We start from the raw sequence: 13,416 nt of genomic DNA, 5'->3' as shown, positions 1-13,416 counted from the left end.
TTAATCTTAAACATTTTTAAACTTAATGAATTTACTGCTAAAAGTAGTTTAAAACATAACGCTAAAGAAAAATAAACCACTTATAAACACTTGTCCTTTTAATCAATATTAGTGGCATTTAAAATAAGCAAAGTCAGGAATGCCTGACCTACAGTCCATCCGCCAGGAAAAGCGGGATCTCTCCGGTGGCCACCCAATTCCTGGCATGCTCGAGATGTCAACTGCTCTCTCTATACAAAACTTTCCCCTGTGATCTCGAAATGTTCTCTCTCTCTCTCACCTTAAAACTACACCGGCTAGTTTTAGACTACCCCCTCCCATCTCTGAGGTCTTCTGAGTTATTAAACTTCATTCTTTCCAGTGCAACTTCATTGCAGCCCTCTGGACTCAATTCCACATCATTGCACTTCACTTTCTGTATCTGTATCAAAATGACCAGTCATGCTATAAATCATCAATCAGTGATGAATAGTTCATCTATTTTTGCACTTTAATAGTGCAGCCTAATTTGCTGGACATATTCTGAAGTCCTGTGTGTCACAACATTTAACACATCTGTGTTTATATTGTCACATTATGAACCTATGTACTGCAGGACCTTTACAACCTTAACCTCATACTTTCTTTGATAATCCTTTTGTCCTGAGCATTTCCTACCTTGCATCTTCAAACCAATTTTCTCTCTCTCTTTCCCAGGTCTGATGAAGGCTTTTCAATTTGAAACTTTAACTCCTAGTTCTCTTTTCACAGGTGCTGTTTGACCTGTAGAATGTTTTCAGAATTTTCTGTTTTCATTTCAGATTTCTGGCAATCTTTGTTTAATTGAATAACTAATTTGTGGAATGGATTCTGTGAAGTTAGTGGAAACAATTAGAATTGATCAAATTCTGACAAATTAGACAGATTACTTTAGATAAGAACACTTGTGAAATAGTACAAGTGATATGATGTGTGAGACACAGCAAGTAAAGCATGATTGGTTTCCAATTAGTTTCCGAAGTTCTTCACTATTGGATTTTCTTCATGTATTTTCTGAATAGTTTATGATCTAATTAATATAAAGTGATTAGCAAGTATCTGAACAAGAAGTAAAACATTTTAGAAATGAAGGATAAATTGCTGTTATAATGTTATAAACTTTTAAATTCAAACACACAAATCATCTCAAGTCTCTAGTTCAAGATACTTTTGAAAATGATTTGCATGAATAGTTTTGTCAGTCTTAAATTATCTTGTCATTGCAATTACATTTTGTCAATTAATAGATTCAGACACTTTGTTTAGAACAGATGCTGATAAGAGTTAGCAAAGGACCATAGTTTCAAGAATTAATTAAATATTATGATTATTAGCATGTGCCTTCAGCATAGCTAGAAGTTTTATGATGAATGTCTCAAAAAATACTACATACATTCATAACTTTCATTAAAAAAATTGCCTTTGCTTCATTCTTTACACAGATTAAGCATCTCTGCATGGTCTGCATAGATTAATGGCTTTAGTAAAGTTGTATGTCGTTTCTTTTTTACAGACGATGGGTCAGACTCTTGTTCGGACGAGAATTTCCTCTTCAGGATCTCTTGGTGATCTGGGATACATTATTTGCTGACAGTATCACCCTGGATTTAGTTGATTATATTTTTCTAGCAATGATGTTATACATAAGGGATGTCTGTAAGTATATGCATACCAATAATACTTTCACATGGCACTGATGTTATGATAAGAATTGTGAACTATTTTAAGAAATACTTTGTATTATCTCATTGTTGGAATTGGATAAGTATAATTGCCATTCCAGAGACATGAATGTGATGACCAATGCTGAAAGCTGAATTTTCAGGGATATTCAATATTTAGGAAGTATATCAAAAAAGAACAAGAAGTGTGGCTGGTATTTGATCATGCCTGATTTATTTTCCTGTCAACCCCATTCTCTTTATTTGACCTCCTTGTAACCTTTGACACCCTTGCTCATCAAAAGCCTATGTACTTCCATCTTAAATTTACCCTCCACAGCTGTCTTTGGCAATGAATTCCACAGATTCACCACCTTCTGGCTAAATAAATTCTTCCTCATCTCTGTTTTAAAGGAATGTCCTTCTGTTCTGAAGCTGTACTTTTTAGTCCTAGACTCTGCCACCTTTGGAAATACCCTCTGCATGTCCATTTTATCTAGGCCTTTTGGTGATATCTCAGATTTATTTCATAGTTAGCCATGAATGAGGTACTGGAAGATTGGAGAGTGACTAATGTGTTTTTCTTTAGGAAGAGTTGCAAGAAAAAGCCAGGTAACTACAGTGAATCTGGCATCAGCAATGGGAAATTTACTGGGGTAACAAAATCTGCCTGCACTTGGAAAGGCAAGGATTTATTAGGAATAATCAGCATAGTTTTGTGCATGGGAAATTGTGTCACTCAAATTTGAATTGAGTTTTTTGAAGCAGTCACCAAGCCAATTGACAAAGCAAGCTTATTGGATGTTGTTTCCATGACCTTCAGAAAAGTCTTTGATAAGGTCCTGCATGGTAGGCTGGTCCAGTAAGTTGGATCAGATGGGATCCAGGGTGAGTAAGCCAATTAATACATAACTGACATGCTGCTGGAATCAGACAGTTATTTTTCAGATTGGAGTTTTGTGACCATGGTGTGCAACAGAGGTTGATACTGGATCCACTCAAAGTTCAGGGTCCAAAGTAAATTTATTATCAAAGTGCATATATGGTACCATATACTTCCCTGAGATTCAGTTTTCTTGCAGAAAATTAATGTATGAGATTCATTTTCATACATTTTCTTCAAGTATGAAGAAACTTCCCTTTTGGGAAGTTAAGTTTGGCAGGCATCAAGCCCCTAAAGAGTGTTGTAGAACCAGAAGACCTGAGGATATATGTACTGACTTCCCTGAAAATGCAAGTAACAGATAGATATGGAAATATGGTGGTGAAGATGTTGACACACTTCCCTTCTTCACTCATGGTGATCCTACAAATAGAGTATGATGTGCAATTCTAGTGGTCTCGCTATAGAACCCTTAGCTTGTAGGAAGGGTGCAGAAAAGATTCACTTGGGTGTTAGTTAGACTGGAGGTCTTGAATTTTAGTGGAATGCTGGATAGTTTGGAGCTTCCCCCCCACGAGTGTAGGAGGCTGAGGGTTACCAAAAGAGGTATATAAAATCATGAGGGGCATACATAAGGTGAATGGTCCAGGGTAGGACAGAGGACAAAGATTTAAGGTGAGAGGGGAACAATTTAAAGGGGTCTTGAAGAACAGCTTTTCAAATAAAGGGTGGTGAGAGTGTGGAATGAGCTGCCAGAGGAATGGTAGAGGCAGGGAGGAATGTTATATAGATGCAGAAAAATGGGACAAGTTCAGATAGGCAACTTGGTCATGTGAATGAGTTATCTCAATGGGTCTGCTTGCATGCTCTATAACTCAGTGACTCTCTTTAGGTGTTCTTATTCAGAAAACACAGCCAAAGCAACAGATGCAGCAAATGGCACAATGGCCTTTTATTGCAAGAGGATTGGATTTTAGAAATAGGAAGGTGTTGTTGCAATTTACAGGGTATCTACATGGCCTTAACTGGAGTCTGGTGCATAGTTTTGGTCCCCTTATTTAAAAATAATATACTGTCTGTGTAGACAAACCAAAAGAGCTTCACCATGCTAATTCCTGGGATGGCAGAACTATCCTATCATGAGCACCTAAAGGAATTAAGTGTTCTTTGGAGTTTACAAGAATGGGGGATGATTTTATTGAAACATGAGAAGAAACATAAACAGGGTAGATGTCAGGTTCTCTGGTCATTGGAGAAACATTATAGGAGCAATTATTTAAAACTAAGATGAGCAGGAACAGCAATTTGGAGATGGTGGTGAATTTCTACAGTTCACTGCTGCAGATGACTTGGAGACTGTGGGGATTTAATAAGATCTGGGTCAGGCACAGAAAAGAGATGATACTTGGGCAGATCAGCGATGATCAGTTTAAATGACAGGGCAGGTTTAACTACCTTTACTTTCTTAAATACTTTCTCAGGATACCAGGCAAAGATTAATTAAGCTCTGCAGAGATAAGTATTTGTTGCACAGACTATTGACAATTAACATCAGTGATTTGGATGAAGAAAACAAATATAATGTTGATATATTTGATAACAATACAAAGCTGGGTGGAATTGTGAGCTATGAGGAGGATTCAAAGAGGTGCCGATGTCAACTCAATTCTCAGGTTAAGAAGAATGAGGGGCTTTCTCATGAAAACATAAAGCTTCAGTTTGTGATAGGGTATTTCCCCGGCTGATGAATCAGACTGAGATGAGGATTTTTTCATTCGGAAAAAAGTGTAAGAGCTTAGAGTGCTGCGAGATTATTGACAATTATTTAGCATAGTTCAGATGACACTGCTGTACACTAGCATTTTCTTTATTTTGTATTATTATACATAGCTAAGATCTGCTGATTGGGAGTGAGTGTGATCCTGCTAACCTGAATGTTCAATGCATTGTTAAATAATGGTCTCATTTTTGCTATTGTTGGAGAGGTGTGTACGAAGGATCTTCTCATTCCAACTTTCAGGATTGGGAAGCATTGTATATAACTTCACAGAGTCCTTATGGTTATCTTTACGTTAGTGGTGCGGTAGTGAAAACTAAAAGCACCTTCAGACTCCTGGGACTGCACATTTCATACATACTTTCATGGTCCCAGAACACATTCTCCACAATTTAAAAAAGTTCACTAATGCCATTACTTTCTGAGAAGGCTGAAGAGAGCTGGACTGTGTACGTCAATATTCACATCCTCCTATAGATGAGCAGTAAAGAGCAGCCTAACATGCTGCATCATTGCATTGTACAGAAACTGCATGGCAGCAGTCAGGAAGACTACCTGCATCAAGGTCATGTTTTCAGAAGGGTGCTGCAAAAAGGGCAGCAACGTCATGAAGGATCCCAGCCACCCTGCTCATGGACTGTTTGTCCCACTCCCATCAGAGAGGAGTCTACATAGCATCCACACCAGTACCACTAGACTCAAAAGCAATTCCTCTCTCCAACCAGTAAAGCTGATTGACATCTCCGCCAACTAGCCCAGCCCTCCACCACCACTACTTTATCTGTTCCTGTCAGAGTCACCTAATGTACAGACACTGCTGTGTCTAGCATCACTTTATGGACATTCAATCAATCTATGCAAATAAGCTATCTTATGTATTTTTATTTATTGTGCTTTTTAAGTTATTGTGTTCTTCATCTTATGGTGTTTTGTTTTGTGCTGCATCGGATATAGAGGAACAATTATTTTGTTAAACTTTGCATTTGTGTGCTGGAATTGACATTAAACAGTCTTGAAACTTCAAACTTGGTCAGAAAAAGTCCTCTAACCCACATTGCATGCAGACTCTTGGTACAGAAACCAGTGAAACACTTCCTCTCATTCTATCCCTTTAGCCTGCTAGTTTATTACCTGCAAGCACATTTCCAGTTTGTATTTGAAATCACTGATGGTCCTCATAGTCCCAAGGATCTTTTACCCAAAGCATTAATGTTGTGTCTTCACCTGATCCTACTACCAGTAGCTGATGGGACCAGCTTTGTTTTTTGTTTACCTGACCTTATCTGGTACATCGCCATCAAATCTCTCCACAATTGCTCTTTGAGCAAAAGGAAGCAACCCCCGCACCTCCAGCCTGTAACAGACATCCCTCTTCCTTGGGTCTATGAGGTGAAATCTATTCTACATGCTCAAATAAGTTCACATCCTTCTTAAGTGTGGAGACCAAAACTGAATATAGTTGCTGAGTGTGGTTATAGCCTAACTGGAGCTTTATAAAGCATAATTTATCTGTTTTTCCAATCATTACCTCCATCTATGAAGCTCAAGATCCCATATGTTTTGCTTATTCTCAATATGTTCTGCCACCTTCTCTGTACACACCTTCACATATATGTACGTATGTGCACCCCCAAGACTCACAGGAACACCTCCACATCCTTTAACACTGTCCATAAATCTATATTGCTTCTTTCACACCATTTAGCATAGTTTCACATTTCTCTGCAGTACATTCAATTTATTCAGCTAGCTTACTTATGTCTTGTTTCAGTTGCTATCTGCACTGATTGCCACACAGTTAGGATTGGCATTGTAGGCAAATTTAGCAATTTTGCTCAATATTCCAATATCCAAGTAATTCATATAAATCTGAAACAAATGGTCTTAGCATTAACCCTTGGGAGACACCACTGTCAACTGTCCTGCTTTCTGGAAAAGAACCATTTATCATGACTTGTCTTTTTTTGTCATTAAGCCAATTTTGTTGTATCCAAGCTGACATTGACCCACCTATTTCAAATGCATGATTATAGATATGGAAAAAAACTATATAAGAATGAGAAATAAACTTAAGAGCATATTAATATCAATGAATTTAAGAAATTTGATGTTACGTAGTCAAAATTTAAATCACTTGAAAAATTAGATTATAAACACATACATTGTTATGTGGAAGACTGCCACCTTGTGACTAATCATTCCAACCTGATACAAATAACTCACTCCCCTGCATGTCTTGTTATAAATACAGTATATCTTTTGTCTATTGTGTATATATTCTTAGAGAATAAGATTAAAAGCAGACTTTAATAAAGATTGATATCTTATGGTTTTAATTATATTACCTTAGGTAATATTTATACTTACACATACTACAGATGTTTGGCAGATTAAATATCAAAACATGATTCTGACTGATTCATTTTATTAATATTGCTTTAAAATGTCAAGATCATAAGTAAACTATAATAATCTAAGTTTTGTAAAGATGCTGTACTGTGTAGTTTAGCACTTAGAAAGCACTAACTTACATTATTAATGTACCATGTGTTTTTGGCTTTAATGACTTTCACAAAAAGTACAGTAAATGGTCACAAGAGAACAAAAGTATTATGGAAGAGTGAGCACGATAAGCGAGTGCTTCACAAATGAAACCAGATGTATGAAATTACAAGCTGTCGGATCAGAAAGGAAGTGAAGATGATGAAGTGGTTCTCACAGTAGAATATAATTATTTGTTTCAATCACTTTTTTTGCTCATATTTTTTAAATATCAAGGTCTGCAATGACAAAAAGTAAGCAACTGCAGCCAGATGCAGAGCATTGTCATGAATGTTTTTATTCCTATCTTTTTTAACAAACTGCTGTTAATATAGTACATTAACAACCTCTGCTGAAATATTGTCAGATAATTCACAGAACACTTGAACAAAATATATTGAAAGACACCACTATTCTAAGAAAAACCAGTGATTGTTTTCTGTGATTTTGTATTTACACCCATGTATCTTTATATATCGTTTAATGCGCCATTATATTTAAGCAAAGATATTTTACAAATATAGCACCATGTGCATCATATTTTGTCACTTTTCTGAAGAGTATGATGAAAAATGTTTTCATGCCCAAACATATCAGTTAGGCGAAAGCCTTTAACTCCATCTCTTTTTACTTCATCATTTCTCGGTCTACCATAGTTAGCAAAGATTTGCAATAAATTGTGTAAGTGTATAGTTAATGTACATAAATAATTTAAATACAACACTTATACTTTTTGTATTTTCCTCAGTAATTGCAAGTAACTATCAGACTTGCCTTGGATTGCTCCTCCATTATCCTTCTATAGAAGATATACATTCTTTGATCCAGAAGGCACTCTTTTTAAGAGATCCAAAGGTAATAACATATTTTTAAAGTACATGTTCCTAATGAAGAAGTTGTGTATAGAATTATATTGTTCATTAAGTTTTAAGATTTCGATATATAGAGACCTAATTTTAAATAATTAGTAATCTGAAGGAGATGTTTAGTATCGGAAATAAATTGAAATTAATTAACATGCAAAATTTTCAATTGCAGATGATGTTTAAATTACTGTACTTGCATCTCAGCAATAAATGGCAATATATATGAGTATATTTTATAAACATATGCATTACATATGTTAGTGGTACATGCAATGAAGAGGGATAAAGTCGACTACTAACAGTTTTACTAGAGGGAAAAAACAAGGATATTGCTGTGGTATCATCACTATGGTTTGCTTGTTTTACAATGGTCATTTGCTGGCCTATAAAAGAAAGAAAAATTTCTGAATTATTGTACATTTGAGGGCAGATCTGTAACCAGAGGGGTAATAACTCATCAATTATAGCCTCAGAACGGCAGTCAATATTTGTTTTATTATACCCATGAGCTAAATTTATTTTTCAAATGGGAGATGTTTTCACCCATTTTGAATGGTTAATAGCCTGTGCTTTGTGGTCTGTTCACTGAAGATTATTACCTACTGTCATCAGTTATTTGTCAAGAGTGAAAATATTTTCTCATGTATAATTTTCAGCAAATCATGTATTTCTGAGCGGAACTTTAAGTGCATATTCTAAGCTGTACAGGCCTTATTAACATGAGAACTATAAGTAATTTTCAGCAATTTTCTCTTAAAACTTTCTCCGTGGTATTTTATGTTACTAGATGGCCATTAATTTGGTGTTCAGCCTGTTCTGTGATTTCAGTACGACAGCCTTGGCTCAGTGGTAGCAGTGTTGCCTCACAACTATTGGATTGAGTTGTAGATCCATTACGGATGTTTTTGGCTGATACTTCAGTGCTTTGTTGAACTGTACTAACAGTTTGAACTGAGATCCCAGCCACCGTCTCTGATGTCTAAAAATATACCTTGACATTTTTAGAAAAAGTGGGCAAGTTCTCCTGGTGTTTTGATTAACAAATTATTTATCACATTACTGTTTTTGGAACTTTGTTTTGCATTTAAGGAACAGAAACAAGTCCACCCATTAGCCTGAGATGGGGAAAGTACAAAGGAGAAGAGCAAGGCAAGTTTTTATTACACAGAGTAGTGGGGGCCTGGAATGCGCTGCTGGGGGTGGTGTAAAGGCAGATAGCATAGGAACGTTTCAGGGACTCTTAGATAGGAACATGAATATGCAGTGAAGTGAGATTTATGGTCAATGTGCAGGGAAGAGGGATTACATTAATTAGGAGTCATTGATTTAATTAGTTGAATACAACATTATGGGTCAAAAGGCTTGGTCTGTAACTTCTGTGTTTTTAAACCTTTTTTTTAAGGATGCCTCATCTTAATTGATAGTAGCATCAGAGACAGAAGTGTGGATTTGTGTTTTCAGATGTTGGATGTTGTACATTGTTCAGTAATAATTAACCTGGCAGAAGAAAATTATTTTTTAAGAATATATTTAAAGATATACTATTTTTCTAACAGGATAGGACAGGGATGCAAAAAAAAAAACAGAACTATATTAAAGGGAAAGTTAGAAAACTAATATTTTCTGGAAAAATGGTCAGGTATTTTCAGTTGCGAATCAGAACTGTAGGGGACTGCAAGAGCAATTAAATGGAAATCTAGAAGTAGGTGCCAGTTATTTCTTGCTCCTCCAGAGGATGTACTGTTTGCAATCTTTCCAGACACATTTCACATCGAGTTAATAATTTGATGTGAACTTTAAAATTTTTACACAATACTCTCTCTGTAAAGACTGCTTAAAATGTTAAGCCTAGTTGAATGTGGTGAACCTGAACTCTGAGCAATTTTCAATTACTGCTAAACAGTCTAGCTAATTTATAAGACACACAAAATGCTGGTGAAACACAGCAGGCCAGGCAGCATCTATAAGGAGAAGCACTGTCGACATTTCAGGCTGAGACCCTTCATCAGGACCTGCAAAAAAGCATCTATACTTTTACTTCATTTCGAATCCAGAAGACTTCTACAACCTGATTAGCACATTTCAAGCATCCTCTGTAAAAAAAAAAAGCACCAAATGAAAAGTCTTATTAGATTTAGGGAAAATGATGCCACAGAGCTTGCTAAATCTTTGTGTGTATGGTACTCTAGGGACAGCTGATTTTGAAGTCAGTAGAGAGTGTCATTGCTTTGCTTCTGACTACAAAATATAAACCAAAGGACAGAATTCTTGCTTGCCACATTTTGTTCAGTACATTTTGATTTAACATAAACATAGAATTTTTACCTTATAGATAAATTATTACTGGAGACAGTACAGAAACAGGCCCTTCGGAAAAACCCATCCGTGTAGAGCATGATGCATCTAGAGGCTAATATCCCTTCTATTCCATTCTTATTCAAACACCTGCTCAAATACCTTGTAAATATTGTAATTGTGTCTGCCTATATCACTTCCTCTGGTAGCTCATTCCATATAATTTCCACCCTATGTGTGAAACATTTGCCTCTCAGATTTCCTTTATATTATCACCTTAAATCTATGCTCTTGAATTTTAGATTCTCCCATCCTTGGAAAAAGTCACTGACTATCAACATTATCCATGCCTCATCTAATTTTATAAACCTACATAAGGTGACCCCTCAGCCTCCTATGTTCCAGTGAGAATAACAACAGCCTTTCCAATATCTCCTGATAAGTAAAGCTCTCCTTACCAAGAAATATTCTGGAGAATCTCTTCTGCACTTTTCAAATGCCGCCGCATCTTTTCTATGTTGTGGTGTCCAGAACTGTGCGCACTACTCCAAATACTGCCAGATCAATACTGCAACAATGACATCCCAATTATTATACTGTTCCTTAGCCTATGAAGGCAAGGTGTTGAATGCCTTCTTCACTACTATGTGCCTACCCTCAATGGTAGCTTTATTAAGTACCTCCTATACCTAATAAAGTGGCCACTGTGTGTGCATTTGTAGTTTCTTACTGCTGTGGTCCATCCACGTCAAGATTCGACGTGTCATCCATTCTGCATGCCATTGTTGTAACACGTGGTTACTTGAGTTACTGTACCTTCCTGTCAGCTTGAACCAGTCTGGCCATTCTCCTCTGACCTCTCTCATTAGCAAAATTGTTTTCACCCATAGAACTGCCACTCACTGATTTTTTTTTTTGTTTTTTTTAAACATCATTCTCTGGAAACTCTGGAGACTGTAGTGTGTGAAAATCCCAGGAGATCAGCAATTTCTAAGATACTCAAACCACCCCATCTGGCACCAACATCATTCCATGGTCAAAGTCACTAAGATCACTTTTCTTCCCCAGACTGATGTTTGGTCTGAACAACAACTGAACCTCTTGCCAATGTCTGCATGCATTGAGTTGCTGCCACATGATTAGTTGTTTGAATATATGTATTAATGAGCATATGTTCTGCTCTACCTCATAATGTGGCCACTGAGTGTCACCGTAACCAGGGAGTTGTAAACCATCCCTGCCATTTCCTATGATTACCCTGTCAGCATTTGACATCCAAGAATGTATTAACTCACAGTTGTTTAGATTAAATTCAATGTATCACTGCTCCAACCAACTAATCTATTTTGCTTTGTATCTTTTCCCTATCTACTATTCCACCAGTTTTTGTACCATCATTCTCAACTTAGTCATATATGGCAAATAACAATGGTCCTAGCACTGATCCCTGCATTACACCACAATCCCAGTTAATACTAGGAAAGTCTAACTTCCCAACTACTAAAACTCTATTGTTTTTGCACTAGAAACAACACTAATTCTGAATCTGTGATGGTTTCATCCTTACAAATTATCAGATCACATCATTGTCAGTAATCACCAATCTGTTTTCCTGAATTTCTTCAATTGATTTTACTGAGATTGCAACTTTGTATATTTAAACCAGTAACAAATTCATAGCTACACAATCTAGGTGAAATACTTTGTACCAGTGTACTTGGTTCTTTGAAATAAAATAGTTTGTCGGGTCTGTGGCTAAAAATTAGTTTTGGATAACATTGACAAGTACTTTGAACAAAAAGTAGCTCCCTAAGCAATTTATTTTCAAAATTTCTGTGTATACCTTAGTTACTAAGCCAATACAAACTGATTCTGGTCATTTACCTACAGGAAAGATATCAATAAACTTGATCGAGTACAGAGAAAATTTGGAGAGCAGGAGATTGAGAGGAGATCTTATGGGAGATATACAAAATAATGAGGGGTACAGATAGGGTGAGTGCATACAGGCTTTCCTGCCTTAGGTTGGGTGATATTTGGGCAAACAAATCTCAGTGTTGTATAATTTATATATTCTTTGATAATAAATGTACTTTGAAATGAATACTAGAACTAGAGGTCATAGGTTTAGGGTGAAAGGAGAAATATTTAAAGAAAAATCTGAGGGAGATCTTTTTCATGCAGGAGATGCAAGTGTGGAACAAGCTGCTAGCGGAACTGATAGAGGCATGTTCAATTGAAGCATTTAAGAGTACCGTAGATTCCGGACTACAGAGCGCACCTGATTAAAAGCTGCTGGCTCTAATTTTAGAAATAAAATCAATTTTTTACTTGTAAAGGCTGCACCGGATTTTCGGCCGCAGGTGTCCCACGTTGTAATATGAGATATTTACACAGAAAGATATTACACGTGAGGATTTTTTAACTTTGAATTAAATCCATATGGTAACAAAAACAAATACATATTGCAAATGCTTTTTTTCGAACCGTGCCCGTAACGCGGCTACTTTTAAATATACGTTGCGTATACTTCTTTACTGAACAACATTCCAATATCTCCTAACGACTGGTAAAAAATATATATACTGCAGCCTACCAGGAAAAGTTATTGATCGCCTTTAACTTAAAAGCAGCGTTTTCGCTCCGCCGCTCCCCCCCGCCGTCCCGTTTATCGCAAACCGGTATCCCACAAGACGCGGCGAAACCGGGTGTGACGTCATAGCATCCCGTGATGTAGTACAGAAAACAAATATAGTTAAAACTCTTCTAACTTTAACTAGAAAATGAATTACTAAGCGAAAATATTATAAACTAAATAACTGCCATAAAGGCAGCACAATGCTTTTCTTCGAGTGTTTTCCATGTTGATGAGGGTGAGTACAAATGACTGATTTACAATAATTTAATTGTGAAAGTGCGCTTGATTTATCGTACAATTTCATTGGACCTCTGTGAACTACTCATCAATTTTATTGGTCTACTGTTACGAGGCAAAATGTTTTCGGCGGCATGAAAAAAAATAATACATTAGCCGCACCGTATTAAAGGCCGCAGAGTTCAAAGCTGTTCAAAATGTGGGAAAAAAGTAGCGGCTTAAAATCCAGAATCTACGGTAGTTTAGATAAGTACATGAGTGGGAGAGGTACGGAGGGCTATAGTTCTGGTGCCGGTCGATGGGACAATGCAGAAAACCAGATGGCACGAACTAGATGGTCAAAGTGCCTTTTTCTGTGCTGCAGGGTTCTATGACTCTACTTGTCACAAATAAACCAAATTAATTTAAATTAATGTTTTTCTTCTGTAGATTATCAGAATATGTTCTGGAACAGTTGCTAAGCATTTAAAATATTTTGTAACTATCAAACCAAGATTTAC

The 13,416-nt window shown here is 36.5% G+C and overlaps 1 protein-coding gene across 6 annotated transcripts in view; it reads left to right on the top strand.

Moving 5' to 3' along the window:
* Nucleotides 1–13,416, top strand: part of tbc1d5 (TBC1 domain family, member 5) — a 477,565-nt gene that overhangs the window by 354,898 nt on the left and 109,251 nt on the right. For all 6 annotated transcript variants that reach the window (XM_073054429.1, XM_073054423.1, XM_073054427.1 and 3 more), the window contains 2 exons: nt 1,532–1,674; nt 7,629–7,735. In XM_073054429.1, coding sequence (XP_072910530.1) covers nt 1,532–1,674; nt 7,629–7,735 — 250 coding nt within the window. The remainder of the gene's footprint in view (nt 1–1,531; nt 1,675–7,628; nt 7,736–13,416) is intronic.

The sequence above is a fragment of the Hemitrygon akajei genome, chromosome 8 (genome assembly GCF_048418815.1).
Source record: "Hemitrygon akajei chromosome 8, sHemAka1.3, whole genome shotgun sequence".
Lineage (NCBI taxonomy): Eukaryota > Metazoa > Chordata > Chondrichthyes > Myliobatiformes > Dasyatidae > Hemitrygon > Hemitrygon akajei.
Note: the sequence above shows the minus strand (reverse complement) of the source record. Positions and strands in the feature narration are given on the sequence as shown.